At 40.2% G+C, this 12,998-nt stretch overlaps 1 protein-coding gene across 1 annotated transcript in view; it reads right to left on the reverse strand.

The window, feature by feature from the left end:
• DNAH8 (dynein axonemal heavy chain 8) overlaps positions 1-12,998 on the reverse strand; it is a 148,671-nt gene that overhangs the window by 87,863 nt on the left and 47,810 nt on the right. The window contains exons 37-42 of the mRNA XM_082214788.1: positions 10,877-11,030; positions 10,592-10,755; positions 8,470-8,572; positions 7,631-7,735; positions 5,425-5,586; positions 553-777 (exon numbers count right to left, since the gene is read on the reverse strand). Coding sequence (XP_082070914.1) covers positions 553-777; positions 5,425-5,586; positions 7,631-7,735; positions 8,470-8,572; positions 10,592-10,755; positions 10,877-11,030 — 913 coding nt within the window. The remainder of the gene's footprint in view (positions 1-552; positions 778-5,424; positions 5,587-7,630; positions 7,736-8,469; positions 8,573-10,591; positions 10,756-10,876; positions 11,031-12,998) is intronic.

Genomic DNA, 12,998 nt, shown 5'->3' on the forward strand with positions numbered 1-12,998 from the left:
TAATTCACTTGATTAATTAAAAAGTTACTCCATTAAAATTATTCCCGCTATTTTCTCTCCTAATACTCATTTCTAGTAATCAAGAGCTTTTTTTTCTTCTGATATTTTTTTTTGTCACCATACCTTTGCTACTTTTGTGCTTTAGTATACTGATTAATTCTGTTGTTTTCATTCTCTATTCCTCTCCCAGCCAAGGCCTTAATGACTTACTGGGCAGCACTTCTTCAATTAAGTACTTGCCAGCCACCATTAGAAGTTTATGCCAGCTTTGGGCTAAATATGTACAGGTTTAACCATCCTGTGGTGGATGCTTAAGAAACAGTGCTTACATCTAACCATACAAGAAACTGCTTACATCTAACCATGGCCCAAATACTCTTAAGAGGAGAAAAATCTAAGGGAACTCTAGCGACTGTCTTTCGCCTCCTTCTTGGAGACTGTGATTCTCTCACACAATCCCGGCCAGGCCAAACAGTGATATTGGATACATAGCAAACTTGGTAAGTTAGATATGAACTACATTAAAGAGTTCAGCTAACATTTATACTTTACCAAGTCATCAAATATATCACGCTGATGCACATGAATAGTAATGAGGGTTTCAAACTTCACTCTGTCAAACTTCGTAAGATCATGAGTTGTCTGGCCAATAAGTGTATTCAGAATATCCAGAAATTTCTGATTTGTTACTGACATTATTTTCCTATCATCTTTTGCGTTGGTTAATGCTTCTTCTGAATCGTGTGTCCACAGCATCTGAATTCCCAGCAACCCTACCTATAATAAATTTAACAAATAAAATATGTGCATGAATATTTATAGTGCATTCCAGCTCATACTTTTAAACTATAATTTAGAGTGATTAACTAGAACGATTAACAAATGCGGTTTTGATATGGATTTTCCTTTTGAGGCAGGAAGTAAATCAGGAAGTTTCAAGGGTCCTCTTCTCTATCATCATTTTCACATACATTCAGTGAAGTCCATAAGCAACCCTGTAAATTCCTTTACAATATTGCCATAGTGAAGCACAGAGACAATTAATAATATTTTCTTCAGAAACCGTCAAAGGTAAAACTATCAGGGTTGTTGTTCTTTATGTTACAAGTATGACTCTTCCCTGAAAGTAAGAAACAGGAGGAAGCACATCTGAAAGCTTATCATGAAGCTTGAAGCGAGAAGGAACTTTGACTTCTGGAATACTCACTAAAAACAGCCTACAATAACACTGTAAAAACTAAGAATGACAGTGGCAAATACGATAATGGATATTGCCAGCAAATTCCAGCTACCCTTCCATCACCAGTAATATGGGGACTTGTCACCCACAAATAAATGGGTGACTTACAACTTTATGTTGTTGTTGTTGTTGTTTAGTCGTTAAGTCGTGTCCGACTCTTCGTGACCCCATGGACCAGAGCACGCCAGGCACTTCTGTCCTCCACTGCCTCCCGCAGTTTGATCAAACTCATGCTAGTAGCTTCAAGAACACCATCCAACCATCTCATTCTCTGTCGTCCCCTTCTCCTTGTGCCCTCCATCTTTCCCAACATCAGGGTCTTTTCCAGGGAGTCCTCTCTTCTCATGAGGTGGCCAAAGTATTGGAGCCTCAGCTTCACGATCTGTCCTTCCAGTGAGCACTCAGGGCTGATTTCCTTCAGAATGGAGAGGTTTGATCTTCTTGCAGTCCATGGGACTCTCAAGAGTCTCCTCCAGCACCATAATTCAAAAGCATCAATTCTTCGGCGATCAGCCTTCTTTATGGTCCAGCTCTCACTTCCATACATCACTACTGGGAAAACCATGGCTTTTACTATACGGACCTTTGTTGGCAAGGTGATGTCTCTGCTTTTTAAGATGTTGTCTAGGTTTGCCATCGCCTTTCTCCCAAGGAGCAGGCGTCTTTTAATTTCGTGACTGCTGTCACCATCTGCACTGATCATGGAGCCCAAGAAAGTAAAATCTCTCACTGCCTCCATTTCTTCCCCATCTATTTGCCAGGAGGTGATGGGCCCAGTGGCCATGATCTTCGTTTTTTTGATGTTGAGCTTCAGACCATATTTTGCGCTCTCCTCTTTCACCCTCATTAAAAGGTTCTTTAATTCCTCTTCACTTTCTGCCATCAAGGTTGTGTCATCTGCATATCTGAGGTTGTTGATATTTCTTCCGGCAATCTTAATTCCGGCTTGGGATTCATCCAGCCCAGCCTTTCGCATGATGAATTCTGCATATAAGTTAAATAAGCAGGGAGACAATATACAGCCTTGCCGTACTCCTTTCCCAATTTGGAACCAATCAGTTGTTCCATATCCAGTTCTAACTGTAGCTTCTTGTCCCACATAGAGATTTCGCAGGAGACAGATGAGGTGATCAGGCACTCCCATTTCTTTAAGAACTTGCCATAGTTTGCTGTGGTCAACACAGTCAAAGGCTTTTGCATAGTCAATGAAGCAGAAGTAGATGTCTTTCTGGAACTCTCTGGCTTTCTCCATAATCCAGCGCATGTTTGCAATTTGGTCTCTGGTTCCTCTGCCTCTTCTAAATCCAGCTTGCACTTCTGGGAGTTCTCGGTCCACATACTGCTTGAGCCTTCCTTGTAGAATTTTAAGCATAACCTTGCTAGCATGTGAAATGAGTGAAATTGTGCGGTAGTTGGAGCATTCTTTGGCACTGCCTTTCTTTGGGATTGGAATGTAGACTGATCTTCTCCAATCCTCTGGCCACTGCTGAGTTTTCCAAACTTGCTGGCATATTGAGTGTAGCACCTTAACAGCATCATCTTTTAAAATTTTAAACAGTTCAGCTGGAATACCATCACTTCCACTGGCCTTGTTATTTGCAGTGCTTTCTAAGGCCCATTTGACTTCACTCTCCAGGATGTCTGGCTCAAGGTCAGCAACCACACTACCTGGGGTGTACGAGACATCCATATCTTTCTGGTATAATTCCTCTGTGTATTCTTGCCACCTCTTCTTGATGTCTTCTGCTTCAGTTAGATCTTTACCACTTTTGTCCTTTATTATGGTAATCTTTGTACGAAATGTTCCTTTCATATTTCCAATTTTCTTGAACAGATCTCTGGTTCTTCCCATTCTGTTGCTTTCCTCTATTTCTTTGCATTGCTCGTTTAAGAAGGCCTTCTTGTCTCTCCTTGCTGTTCTTTGGAAATCTGCATTCAATTTCCTGTATCTTTCACTCTCTCCCTCGCATTTTGCTTGCCTTCTCTCCTCCGCTATTTGTAAGGCCTCGTTGGACAGCCACTTTGCTTTCTTGCATTTCTTTTTCATTGGGATGGTTTTAGTTGCTGCCTCCTGTATAATGTTGCGAGCCTCCATCCATAGTTCTTCAGGCACTCTGTCCAGCAAATCTAAATCCTTAAACCTGTTCCTCACTTCCACTGTGTATTCATAAGGGATTTGGTTTAGATTGTATCTTACCTGTCCAGTGGTTTTTCCTACTTTCTTCAGTTTAAGCTTGAATTTTGCTATAAGGAGCTGATGATCTGAGCCACAGTCAGCTCCAGGTCTTGTTTTTGCTGACTGTATAGAGCTTCTCCATCTTTGGCTGCAGAGAATATAATCAATCTGATTTCGATGTTGCCCATCTGGGGATGTCCATGTGTAGAGTCGTCTCTTGTGTTGTTGGAAAAGCGTGTTTGTGATGACCAGCTTGTTCTCTTGACAGAACTCTATTAGCCTTTGCCCTGCTTCGTTTTGATCTCCAAGGCCAAACTTGCCAGTTGTTCCTTTTATCTCTTGATTCCCTACTTTAGCATTCCAATCCCCTATAATGAGCAGAACATCCTTCTTTGGTGTCACTTCGATAAGGTTTTGTAAGTCTTCATAGAACTGGTCAATTTCAGTTTCTTCAGCACCAGTAGTTGGTGCATAAACTTGGATTACTGTGATGTTAAAAGGTCTGCCTTGGATTCGTATCGAGATCATTCTATCATTTTTGAGACTGCATCCCAGTACAGCTTTCGCCACTCTTTTGTTGACTATGAGGGCCACTCCATTTCTCTTACGGGTTTCTTGCCCACAGTAGTAGATATGGTAGTCATCTGAACTGAATTCGCCCATTCCCGTCCATTTTAGCTCACTGATGCCCAGGATGTCAATATTTATTCTTGCCATCTCATTTTTGACCACATCCAACTTACCCAGGTTCATGGTTCTTACATTCCAGGTTCCTATGCAATATTTTTCTTTACAGCATTGGACTTTCCTTTCGCTTCCATGCATATCCACAACTGAGCGTCCTTTCGGCTTTGGCCCAGCCGCTTCATCAGCTCTGGATCTACTTGTACTTGTCCTCCGCTCTTCCCCAGTAGCATGTTGGACACCTTCCGACCTGAGGGGCTCATCTTCCAGTGTCATAACTTTTATATGCCTGTTGTCTTTGTCCATGGAGTTTTCTTGGCAGGGATACTGGAGTGGCTTGCCGATTCCTACTCCAGGTGGATCACGTTTGGTCAAAACTCTCCACTATGACCTGTTCATCTTGTGTGCCCTGCTCGGCGTAGTTCATAGCTTCCCTGAGTTCTTCAAGCCCCTTCGCCACGGCAAGGCAGTGATCCATGAAGGGGTACAACTTTATAGTGAGCATTATTGCTGCTTCATCGGGTATCAAGGCTCAGGCTCATGGAATTATAAGAAAAAAAATTGCCTTCCTGGGCCCTGATCTTGAAAAAAACAAGCTCTGTCCAGGGGTCCTTTACCTACCTTTCTACCTCTTAGTAGTTGGAATATTTAAAAAGAACCAGGTTTACATCCGTACTTTGCACTGAGGTTTACAGCGTGACCTCGGACAAGTCACCCTCCCTTAGCCTAACCTGCCTCCCAAAGTTTTTGTGGGAATAGAACGATTGGGGTGAGGAGAGAACCATGTAAATGCAATGCAATGCAATGAATGAATGAATGAATGAACAAATAAAAATATTTTATGCTGCTATTCAGAAAATTGAACTTGATGGCCCTCCCTAAAGCAGCAGATGACAGCATAGGACTGTGGACTCACAGCCTCTCTCCATTCTGTCTTCTCTAAAAACTACCATTTAGCTATAAAATAAATAAAGCAACCACTATCGACATCTTTTCAGATCATTCATTACACCTGTTGAATCACATACAAGATGTGTCCCTCAACAAGTACACTACATCCATTAGCGGAGACAAATAATATTGTGCACACACAAGTTAATGTTAAGCAATTATAAATACCATTGATATCAAAAAGAACCTTAAAGTGGGTAGATGTGCCTATTACTTATGACTACTGTATTTATTCTCACAAATGGCTAACTCTCAATCCAGAAAAATATGCGCATATCGACAGGATTTTTCATTTTGTCTTTCAGCATGCAAACCTAGCCTTTTCACCTCAGGCCTTCATAGCTGGATCTTACCTGCTTTTCAGACTTCTCACCTGTGCTGGAAAATGGTAAAGGAAGTTCAGTAGCTGGTACCCTGGATCACTAATCTGATAAAAGGCTGCCCGAATGACACAGTGTAATGAAGACTGTTGCATTTTCAGTAGATCCATCAGCCAGAGCTCTACAGGTCCTTTTGCATTTACTGGGGTGTCCAACTGAAAAATTAAAAGTTGTGTGTTCATTATTCAAAATGAAAGGAGACAACGTACTAACTGGTGAATACCAGAAGTTTCTGCTTAGGAATAAGGCAGGCAAATCAAACTGGATGCCTCAAAATTCTGCAAAGCTGAGCAAGTTCTGGTATGCTTTCAGATTGGATGGGGGGCAGCATGCTGAGATTCCTGAATTGCAGGGGGTTGGGCTAGATGACCCTCAGGATCCCTTCCAACTCTACAATTCTATGATTCCATGATCCTAATAGTCCCAATTCTTCCAATTCTTTTCAGATGCCTAAAAATTTACCGGTAAACTAAAGCAATTTTCTCAACAACAAATATATAAGAAAAGAAAGCGAAGAGGTCAAATGGGGTACAATGAGACCATAAGAAGGGACTGTTGGTCTTACTTTAAATGTGTTTCTTAATGGGAAGTAGAATACCACCAAGCATAGCTGTCAATGTTTCCCTTTTTTAAGGGAAATTCCCTTATTCTAAACAGGATTCCTTGCAAGAAAAGGGAAACGTTGACAGCTATGCCACCAAGTGAGACTGTGTTCCTCATGTTACTTGAGGCAGGAAATTTACCTAGCTTACTTAGAGCATCAGGATATTGAGAAAGAAGAATTAAGTGATGGATTGGAGCTCAACAAGCTTATTTTGACAAGATTGTTTAATGAAGCTTATTTTTTGCAATTGTTATGCAAGGCATCCTTTGACTTCAGATATACCCAGCACAACCTAAACAGCCAGTTCCTTGTGTCATGGAGCTGCTGTCCTGAGTTTCAAACCGCTATTCAAACCTCACAGAAAGACCTGATCGCAGGGGTGGCCGTTGTGGGGTGGAATTAATTCATTTTCAGTGTACTGAACTGTATCACACAAGTTGATATTTTTATCTCAAAACAAGTATGGTTTCCCTTGTTCCTGCCTTCACAGCTGGATAAAAAAGGATATGAATTTGGGGGATTGCATCAAACGCTCAGGAGTGATACACTGCTCACCCTAAGATCCTACACACAGGGTTACAAAGGTAAAGGTAAAGGTACCCCTGCCCGTATGGGCCAGTCTTGACAGACTCTAGGGTTGTGCGCTCATCTCACTCTAAAGGCCGGGAGCCAACGCTGTCCGCAGACACTTCCGGGTCACGTGGCCAGTGTGACGAAGCTGCTCTGGCGAACCGGCACCAGAGCAGCACACGGAACGCCGTTTACCTTCCCGCTATACAGCGGTACCTATTTATCTACTTGCACTTAAGGGTGCTTTCGAACTGCTAGGTGGGCAGGAGCTGGGACCGAACGATGGGAGCTCACCCCACCGCGGGGATTCGAACCGCCGACCATGCGATTGACAAGTCCTAGGCGCTGAGGTTTTACCCACAGCGCCACCCGCATCCCACCACACACAGAGTTACCTGGGAGTAAATTGCATCAAACACAGAAGAAACTCATCTAAGACTAGAATTCACAGGTACACACACAGAAAAGCTAATACTGTATGATTGTGCTCTTCCTACTGCTGAGGGCTCCATTCTGATCTGTCTACCTCATCTAATGAGCAAGAATCTACTTCATAAAACATGGTTTACTGAGGAACAAAAGAACTAGAGTATTGTTATAATTTTAAACAGTTGCTGTACATATGATAAAATATGTCAAAGAGCACTGCCTACTGCTACTTCATGGGCTTGTAGCTCATACATTCCAAAGCTTCATACTGTATAGTAAAAATGTTAATGTTAAAAGTTAGTTAATGCATAAAGCCTAACTCCATACTACCCTATCCACACTCATCAAAAGCTAGCCAAATATTTTATATCTCAAAAACATTTTATCACCATATTCAGGCTTTGGCAAGTCCAAGGGGTGGGTGGGATTGTTTTTAGTTAAGATATTCTAATTAGAGAACGGTCCTCTTACATCCTTCTGCACAAAGAAATAACATTTTATTTTTAACTGAGCCAAATTTATCATGGTAAGTAGGGAGAAATTAATTATAAAATTCAGAATCATACTAAATTATATTTTTAAAATGCAAATATTACAGGAATTTTTTCTCCTTCTCTTGATATGACTGCCATTATGCGATCATAATCCTTTGGATGAAATTCCACTTCATTTATGTTGTCCGATAAACCAGGCAAATGTGGCTGAAAGAAAAATAAAATCCATGAATGCATGTAGTATTCTAGCCAGGACATTTTCACAAATTAGCTTATTTTTGTAAATGAGCACAAATTCTGAATTAAAGAGAAGAGCAAATGATGTTGATGGCCAGATCTCAACATGGATTTCTTCCCACCATGGGAATTTGCTCCTTGGTAAACAGCTGCTTTCAGCCAAAGGTTATTTGAATTTATAGGAGAGTTTCCAATAGGAAGTGACAAGAGGGAGCCATGCTGGAGTGATGAGAGTATAGTAGTTAATATGCAGGAATTCCTGGAATTCATCCTAAGTCTGGCGATAACAAGAGCCTCTATTTTCCAAGATATGTTGAACCATTTCAATTAAACTAGCATAAATCATGCTTACAGTACTGACTCCTTTGCACTGCAGTTTTAAAGGTACATGAAGTACACAAAATCAGAGTTCCAGTTACAGATAGGTAGCCGTGTTGGTCTGCCATAGTCAAAATAAAAAAAATCCTTCCAGTAGCACCTTAAAGACCAACTAAGTTAGTTCTTTGTATGAGCTTTCGTGTGCATGCACACACTGTGTATCTGAAGAAGTGTGCATGCGCACAAAAGCTCATACCAAGAACTAACTTAATTGGTCTTTAAGGTGCTACTGGAAGGAATTTTTTTATTTTTACAAAATCAGAGTTGTTTCAAATTTGTTCTGCATTCAGTAAATACTATTTTTCCATATATATGTTGGAACCTACCTGAATAGTGTGTGAATCACTAGCTTGTCCAAGTATTTCCAGAAGAGCAGGGTCAGAGATAAAAAAGAATCTGGGAAACAGCAATCTTTTCTTTTCCAAATATCTTTAATAAGAAAAGAGATTTATTTCAGAAAATGTTTTCCCCTCCATTTTTCAAAGTGCGCTTACTTGGGAGTTTCAAGCAAATGTAGGTAATATCAATCGAAGATGTAAATTTGCCAGTGGGGCAGAGCTACTATGCTAACTTTCGGGTAGGTGAGTGTTTACCAGGAGGGAGGGAGAAGGGATGAAACAGCAGAGGAGTGGGCAAGGTGCAGGTGCACCAGCAGAGCCAATCCAGTGTTGCTGTTGCACTTTGGTGACCTCTCTGCCACCTCCCCATTCTGGTAAGTGAGCCACCTACCAGGTAGCAAACTGCTTCTGATCAAAGGATGCATAGCAGCAAATCTCAGGATTGCATGCTGAGTTTCCAGTACCCACAAAAGCTTGTGCCATAATCAAAGTTTTAATATTTAAGATGCCACAAAACTCCTCATTGGCTTGGTTTGCAGCAGAGTTAACATGGTGACTCCTTTGGAAATTTCCATGCCCGTCTGTGGGCTTCAGAAGCCTAAGACCTCCACAAGTTGAACCTGGAAATGCTTCTGGAGCTACTGCTGGTTTGTATTAATTTCCTGGGTCAAAGTTGCTTTGCTGCTCTTCTTGCTCTGCTGCTCTGCATTATAACAAGCTTCTGCCCTTTCTGGCCATTATATCCACTTTCCTTTATCTGTGCAATTTACGGGCATCCAGATTATAGACCCAACTTATGCTTCTAGCTCTTGCCTACTCCCAATTCTTTTCTTGCCTTAGGAAGCCTTTCCTCATGTAACATGATCTTGCTAGTAGTACCACTATCTTTTTCCTTTCACAACCACCTGACTTGATGACTTCTACTGGATTTCTGAACTCTGCAATCCTGCTTTTGCCCTCCCCATGCTAAGGGGGTTCTCTCATTGCAAGCACATGACAGTTGCAGTGCCAGGAAATACAATGAGGTGGCAGCATCCTTTGCTCTTCGGGTATCCATAGAAAGCACACAACAAATGGGTGCTGGTGAGAGTTTGAGATAGCAGTAGGGTTTCTCATACCACATGCACAACACCCTAAAGGCCTTGGGAGTTTGCCTGTTCCCCATTTCTGGTAAGAAGATGTAGTAAGTAAGTGATGGAAGAGGGATTTATGATGCAACTGGGCCAAAGCTGCTCTGTCCCATTGCCTCACATCCAATGCTACTTTAGCTTTTGCATATTGTGGTACATGCTAATGGATGATAAATCAGTATTCACTGATATTTATTCTCAGCCTGCATAAACAATAATATTGAGACTCATTCAGGACCATTTGTAGTTTCAGTTTTTTGTGTGTTTTTTAGTATTTATTCCCGCCCCTCACCCCCACCCGCCACACATTCTTTTAAAAATACCCATCCCAGCTGCTGCCTACTGCCCAACATCACCTAAGGCCATGCTTGACTTTAATCAGGGAGCTACAGATCTAAATTTCTCCAGCTTCTCTCAATTCCTAAAATTCTGGTACTAGAAAATTAAAAGTATAAAAAGTGAAGCATGGGTGTATAGAAGCCTAGATTTATGGGAAGATCTACTATAAACAGAAGAAAATATTCCTGCTTTTTACCTTCCAATATTATCTGTACTTTGAGCCATAACTTAGCTTTGGCAATTGACTGTCTGGAGTGAATTAATAAAAATATGCAAGACTTGAGCAGTACTTATTTATTTGCAAAGTGATTTTTATATTATTATTATTCTGATTTCTTTTTACCAAACTAAAAAAATATACCAAAGACCATAAGCAAATTTACATATATGGGCCTAAACTCATAAATCTGCACTGAGCATGCCAGCTACACATGCTACAAATCAATCCCCTAAAATCTCTTAATAACTTCCCAAAACACCATTCCCAGAACTCTCCCCTTAATACCAAACACGAAATGACACTAAAAATTAAGAAGCATGCAATGTTAATTAAAACCATAAAAAGTTAATTAAGATGGACTATTACTTTGACCTAATTTAAAAGGATCAGTTTTTTTTCAAAAAGTTTGTAAACTTTGTACCCTGTCAACGACTTCTGGCACACTTCCAACTGCTCGTGTAAATGTGGTAAAAGCTGCCCCATAGTCTCGTCTCCAACACAACAGTTAACTACATTGGGGTTTTCATGAGCTCGCTGCATTATTTTTATCCATGATTTGTCAATGTTTTGAAAACGTTTTGCTTCCTAAACAGAGTAAATGTAATGGAAACATGAATGAATATTATGTCATCCTAAAGTGCAAACTACTGCTACGCAGCTACATTTCAAGATCAATATTTACATAACTGAACCATGATAGAATTACCTGAGGTAACTGCTTGGCAATATCTCCACCTACAAAAACAGCTTCAAGATAAACCCAGAGGTTTTGCACAATCAACCATTCTTCAATTATATCACTGGAGGTACTAAGTTTGAACACCCAGTTCTGAATCTCTTTTTTAAAAGGTGCATTGTATCTGAGAATAGGAGACAAGAAATAGTAGCATGAAATTCAAGAAGTGCAATGACAAACCAAGATGTAAAAGTGAAACTAAATTAGGAGGCCAAGAAGGCAGTACAGTACATGCTTGAATTTGTTCCAGCTCATCCACACAATGCTTAATTATGGTTTGGTGTGTCAACACGATCATTGTAAGTAACTATACTACAAATTGTGCACAAATTGCTTCAGTCTGGATGCATTGAAACTACATCAGAGTAGTGAATTTGTAATTTTGTTGTTGTCATTACCTCCACCTGTCAGTGTTTCTATCTTGAAAATCGTAGATACTTACAATGTGGTGTTCCATTTTCCAGGTTGTGCAGAGATTTTAATTCTGAAAGCCACAATCTCAGATATTTTACAAATAGACCCAAAGTTACCAGTTGTAGAGCACCTGTGTAATTTTCATTAGAACGCCATCTTTCATGTATTCCTGTTGTATATTTAGTGGCATCTACTTTGCATCTGTTTCAGTTATTTGTACAGGTTTCTTGTTTTCCAAGTATAAGACTGATTTGTAATAATTTGATTATTATAATAGTTTCTGAAAGGAGTTATTTACATAATTACCATTTTGAATCTCTTAATTGCTTGTCTTCCTTTTGTTGCATTTGAATCCAAGCTGTCATGACAGTTTTTCATATGCATATGTGAACACAGTGCATATGCACTCTTTGCCATAACAGAATTATCATTGCATGCACTTTTTTATTTAGATTTACAACTTGTGTAAAGCTTAATGACTTGCGTGAAGAAACAAACCAAGCACTCCCTCCCTCTGTATAAACTATCATCAATTTGATGTTTTTTCTTGTTTTTCTGTATTGTGCTTTTAGTCTGTATGTTGCCTTTGTGATATTGTATATGAAAGTGTAGTTTATAAATATTTAAATTAAATAAATTGAAAATTTCTGACCCATTCATAACCCTGAGCTCTAAATGGACATTTAAAAATAGCTATACACTCAAAGCAGTATTCATTGGTTCTTTCTCTGTTCATTTTATCCTCAAAGAAATCCTGTATAGACCTTTTTGTTCACAATGCTGAACAACATAATAAATCCAGGTTAAGTACCTATGGTTTAACTTAACAATTGCATTTGGACTGAATATCACTGGAGGTACTAAGTTTGAACACCCAGTTCTGAATCTCTTTTTTAAAAGGTGCATTGTATCTGAGAATAGGAGACAAGAAATAGTAGCATGAAATTCAAGAGCGACCCTTTTCACAATATTATTGTTACTATATTCTTTTAACAACTGCCCCCCCCCACACTTTAAATATCTCTATTTGGTAGTGCCTTGGTATAGACATCATGCTGTCCATGGAGTCACACAACCCTTTTTTCTCTTCCCTCTTCCCCGCTCCTCGAGTTTTGTGGTTCAGCCGTGGTTCAGCTTTACAATTGTAAAGGTGTTGTGGCCTTGTTTACACGTATTGCTAAGCCAATCTGTGACTTGGCGTGAATGAGCAAGCATGCTGGCGCACAGTTAGAAAATCAAGACTGCTTGGCTCTTCCCCTGCTGCTGCCATGATACTGAGAGCTAAGCCATGGTTTGGCTTAGTATTATGTCTGAACCAAGGTTCATGGTTTGCTTCCCTCAAACCACAAACAGAAAGCCAAGAACAAACCTTGATATAACTTGTGATTTACCTGGAGTGAGGCAAACCATGAGTCTTTATTTGGACATAACGCTAAGCCAGATCGCAGCTTAGCTCCCACTAGTAGCTGAAGGAGGGGAGGAGTGAAGCATCTATGATTTTCTCAGTATGTGCCAGCATGCTTGCTCACTCATGCTAAGCCATTGTTTGGCTTCATGTAACCTGTGAACCAGGACTATGGCTAACTCTTGTTAGGCCCAAACCACAGGATGCAACCATACTTAGAATAGGTTTTTGTAACTGTGGTTTAGACTACCTTAGTGATAATGTTGGTGCAGA

This window comes from Podarcis vaucheri, assembly GCF_965113315.1.
Source record: "Podarcis vaucheri genome assembly, chromosome: 3".
NCBI classification, from domain to species: domain Eukaryota; kingdom Metazoa; phylum Chordata; class Lepidosauria; order Squamata; family Lacertidae; genus Podarcis; species Podarcis vaucheri.